At 45.5% G+C, this 4871-nt stretch overlaps 1 protein-coding gene across 2 annotated transcripts; it reads right to left on the reverse strand.

The window, feature by feature from the left end:
• On the reverse strand, positions 1–3307 carry LOC311100141 (14-3-3 protein eta-like). 2 transcript variants are annotated; one of them, XM_084140920.1, is made up of 3 exons: positions 3225–3307; positions 2848–3047; positions 1–1501 (listed from the first exon to the last, which is right to left on the reverse strand). In XM_084140920.1, the coding sequence occupies exons 2-3, from the start codon at positions 2932–2934 to the stop codon at positions 848–850; spliced, it is 741 nt and encodes a 246-aa protein (XP_083997046.1). In that variant the 5' UTR covers positions 2935–3047; positions 3225–3307; the 3' UTR covers positions 1–847. The 2 variants fall into 2 exon arrangements, with proteins under 2 accessions (XP_083997046.1, XP_083997045.1); XM_084140919.1 differs by having other exon boundaries at positions 2848–3112; positions 3225–3301.
• Positions 3308–4871: the final 1564 nt, after the last annotated feature.

The raw sequence follows: 4871 nt of genomic DNA on the forward strand, positions 1-4871 counted from the left end.
TTCCCATGGTAGGTAATATTTTAATGGCATTCTTTAATGACCACGCATTATTCATAATAATAAACAAATGTACTTGCACAACTGAAAACTCCAGACACTGTCCCATCAACATTCAAAGACGGACATTTCAAGACGGAATGATGGCTGGAACACGTTCACAGGGGCTAGCAGTGCACACAGAGGTCATAGGACAAAGTGGAAAGGACAATAGACAGGAAATAGAGCGGAGGAACAACAGACAGACATCTTACAGTGGGGGGGGGGGGGCATAGAAAGGGTTCAAGTCAAGGAGGAGAGCACAACAACATTCTGATAAATAGTGACATTTGCACTATGCTGTGCAAAATAATGAAACATTTTCCCTAATTAGCATTACAGACATCACTCCTGATGATAGATACTAGATTGTCCTCACGAGAACATCCTGTGGAAATGCCACTTGAATACCAACCATTCAGTTAATGATCAGCAACTATAGAAGGGAGGGAATGGAACAGGTAGAATAAAAAATAAAAAAATACCACTAGTGCACAGAAAGTGGGCCAGGGACAGAAAGCCTTGAAGGAGGACAGAGAAGAGGGAGAAAGTTGAGGAGGACTGTATGAGGGTGAATGCAGCAGCAGGGGAAGAGGTGAGAATGTAGGACAAAACAACAGGCCACTAGAGAACAGATTCTTCCTGATGAGGCCTTCATTTAGTATTATAATGGCACAAAGAGAAGAGGTGAGCGATTAGGAAGAGATAAGAAAATAGAGGGAATAGAGAAGGAAAGATCAGAACAGAGAACAGGGGGAAGGGGAGTGGCTAACTCTAGCTAAAGACTATCTGGGAGTAGGAGGAGGTGGTCTCAGGGTTGGGCCTCTCCCCCCTCGCTGTCCTGCTGGTCACTGGTCCACAGGGTCAGGTTGTCCCGCAGCAGCTGCATGATGAGGGTGGAGTCCTTATAGGAGTCCTCGTTCAGATTGTCCAGGTGTCCAATGGCCTCGTCAAAGGCCTCCTTGGCCAGCTTGCAGGCCTCCTCGGGAGCGTTCTGGATCTCGTAATAGAACACAGAGAAGTTGAGGGCCAGGCCTAGGCGGATGGGGTGGGTGGCCGCCATGCTCTTGCTGATCTCGTAGGCCTCCTTGTAGGCTCCCTCTGAGGACTCCACGGCAGAGGTCTTCTTCTCGGCCGTGGCCACCTCGGCCAGGTAGCGGTAGTAGTCGCCCTTCATCTTCAGGTAGAACACCTTGCTCTCCAGCTGGTCTTCTCCGCAGCTCTTGATGAGGAACTGGTCGAGCAGGTTGAGCACGTCCTGGCAGACAGTCTCCAGCTCCTTCTCAATGGTCTCCCGGTAGGCCTTCACCAGCTCCAGCTTCTTGTCGTTGCCGTCGGCCATGGCCCTTTGCTCAATGCTGGAGGTGACGCGCCAGGAGGACCGCCGGGCCCCCACCACGTTCTTGTAGGCCACGGAGAGCAGGTTGCGGTCGTCATTACTCAGAGGCTCGCTCAGCTCAGTCACCTGGTGAGGACATAGAAGTGTTAAAAAGCTCAGCTGGTAGAGCATGGCTCTTGCAACACCAGGATAATGGGTTCAATTACGGGGACCACCCATACGTAAAAAATGTATGTATGTGCTAAATGGCATATATTTTATTAATGGTGACAGGATGTGAAAATGCTACCATATCATATACTTTCTATACATCTAAGAAATTGACCATTGGCCTAACATTGGGAGCACCTGTTTTTATACTTATCCTGAAAAAAAGCTATACAAATTCACCATGACAAAGGTGTGACGTTGAAGGGTGCATACATGCCTAGGTTGAGATAAAGGCCTTTGATGCCTAAATGTATGCTGTGTTTGTGAATGAAGCTGTGCTTGATTGAACCAGATTTTTTTGTTTTATTATATAAAGATACTTCTATGCCTTTTGAGCAACCGGATGCATTTAAGTCATTAGCTGAAAATGTATCCATCAGCATCAATACATCTGACCTTGCAGGGTTGTCACTAGTTACCACAGTCATAATGTCGAAATTGTCTATCACAAAAATGTGATTTTTAGTCTTAATTTACGGTTAGGATTAGGCATAAGGTTATCAGTGTATTTAGGGTTAGGTTTAAAATAAATTTTTAAGAAGATACATTGTAGAAATACACAGGGTTTAGCCATTTGTGGATGTGGTAACAAGTGACGACCCCCTTGCAGACAGGGTATGTGTGAGTGCATTCGCAAAGGAACAGAATCTAGTCGTTCATAACATATTTGCTAGTTATTTAAGAACATTTATCTCGGTCTGGCATAAAGTTGACCATTATTATCTTAGTTAAGCTATTACAGGTAATGCAAGACCAGCTTTCAAGCTTGGACTATCTAGCTAGTTTTATTCACTCGGCCCAAAGTGCTGTAACTAGTGAACGAAGGTAACCAATGTGTGCCTCTGTTCATCTGGGCTGGTGCTACTGCTACTGCATCGACCAGCCGTAGCTAGCCACGAAGCCAGACGACTACCAGTTTCATTCTTAGCTAGATATAGCTAACTAGGTCTTTAGTTACCACATTCGCTTCTCAAAAAGATATGGCAAAATAACATAGTAACAGAAGCAAAATAACCTTGGTGTTGTGTGCACCAGGTTTCACACTGATTTGATTATGCACAGAATTCTGGAAATATTTTCTAAAAGTAAAGACGAAAAAAACCCAGCTACTGTAGCTAACTAGCTACCGTAGTTGGCAAGATACTACATGGTCAGACTATTGAATGACGTAATCTGATGACCTTTGTTACAAACTGATATCAATGATTGTCACATTAAGTAATTATTTCAAGTGAGATGCATTAGAACAATGACGTCTCTACCTGTTTCATCGCCGAGGCCATGTCATCGTACCGTTCCGCCTGCTCAGCCATACGGGCTCTCTGGATCAGCTGCTCTCTATCTGCCATCCTCGCTGTTGATGTGCCGAAGGTCAGGGAGTCAGTTCCACGATACAGTGAGGCAGGCTGTCGACGATTGCTTTCGAATACACCGATATGTATTTTCCTGCTGATGTCCAACGCTACAAACAGCACATCAAACGTCACTGCGGATTTTCTCCGAAATACCCGCTTACATACGACCTAGCTAAAACAATGGTGAAGCAATTATGTTAATGTTACTGTCTAAGGCGCAAATTAGAAGTGAGACAATCAGTGACAACCTCCCAACCCTCGCTCCAAACCCTCTTTATCTCTACCTGATGCTGGCTAGCTAGCTACTGCGGCCTGGGGTGCTGCTGTAAGCGTCCTGTCAATCCAGTCTATCCGGTGAAGGGGTGTGCTGGCGGAAGGCTGCCGCTGATATTTCATGGTGACGTCACTTTCTACAAATAGAAACGTACGCTGCAGGCGTGCATCTGCGCAGTGCGATGTACTGCATCCTCGATCTGTAGCAGCAACTGAGGGCGCGTGCGTGTAGGGTTGGTGCCAATTATCTGTATATTAGTGGTTGGTGCTAGCAAGTGTGACCTCTCCAGTCCTCACATATAGTATGGACATGGAAGGAATGCTTACAAACATATGACGGAGAGGAGAACAAAAGCAATGCCTTTACTCACATCTGCCCAGTCCCAAAGCCATGATAGGGGAGTAATGGTACCCAGTGGCGGCTCCTGAAAAAATTCTCAGGAGGGGCAATTTTTCTGATGATTTAGGTGACCTACACACATTTTAAAAAAGATATGTCCAGCAACAACATGAAGACAGGGGCAGCATATAAGTCAATACCAGAAGCATTTATTGACTGATCTGGGGAGATGGATTCCAGTTTCTGTGACAGATTATAAATAATCTCTGATGCCTTTGTTATATTAGCTTTTGGTTGAATGTACTGTCGTAGTAAATATATAATGTTATAGCTTGGTCTGACTAAAATCTTGTGCATGACCCATTTTGTGTTGGGCGTTTGTTTTCAATCAATGCTGTTCCTATCCTATAACAATGGACAAAAGAGTCCTATCTTGTCAGCCTTGTCAGCAGGTGGCCAAGGACAACACCCACGCCATAGGTCTCTCAGTTCTTCCAACTCACGAGTTCTTGCTCTGAGGACACACACACACACACACACACACACACATCATCACTGATAACACACACACACACACACACACATCATCACTGTTAAACACACACACACACACACACAAAAATCCCCTCTCTTTAGGCTGAACATTTGAAGACAGAGAACCCGACTCAGAGCCAATGCAACAGTGGAGGGGACCTCGCCCAACTCATCAGGACCAATCAGAAGATCAGAACTACTAGATTCAACCTACATCATTTATTGTATAAAATGTCTGCACACAATGTTTTCGGGGCTCTCTTCTCCCTAAGAGTTTGACGAACGAGTCCGTGCACGCGATTCCAGATATCTTTACCTCTGAATAAACTGCCTTTATTATACCATATCCACCCTGTCCAAAGTCTCTACTTGGTCTCAGTTCTCCAGTAAACTTGTGATTATCAACAGTACACAACGGTAACAAACAATTGGGGGAACTCACGGGGCAGATAGTAAGGTCGCAATGACACAGAAAGCAGTTCAATGTCGGGGTACAGAGTCGCTCTCTTACCAGGATCGCGGTCCGCTCTGACCAGGGTGAAGCCGGCCGGCTCCACTTCTCTGTCCGGGACTCTGTCATCCAGCCAAGTCTCCCAGCTGTATTGGGATTCCGCTGCCAGCAGCGTTTTCATTATTTAGTCCGTTCGTAGCGGGTATGTACACGATCAACAAGATCAGTCCAAAACCAACCACTGGAAATCCATGGTTGGCAGAATGTTTGTAAACTAAGTCTACAAATTAAAAACATAAAATAACGCCACACTGCAGGTCGCAACAGAGACGC

Source organism: Coregonus lavaretus, assembly GCF_964263955.1.
Source record: "Coregonus lavaretus genome assembly, chromosome: 24".
NCBI classification, from domain to species: domain Eukaryota; kingdom Metazoa; phylum Chordata; class Actinopteri; order Salmoniformes; family Salmonidae; genus Coregonus; species Coregonus lavaretus.

What these genes read in the sequence shown, in the direction of transcription:
- LOC311100141 (XM_084140920.1), bottom strand. Translation starts at nt 2,934, where the DNA reads ATGGCAGATAGAGAGCAGCTGATCCAGAGAGCCCGTATGGCTGAGCAG. An exon ending in TGGCCTCGGCGATGAAACAG is followed by an intron (nt 1,502 to 2,847) that starts GTAGAGACGTCA and finishes TGTCCTCACCAG; the next exon opens with GTGACTGAGCTGAGCGAGCC.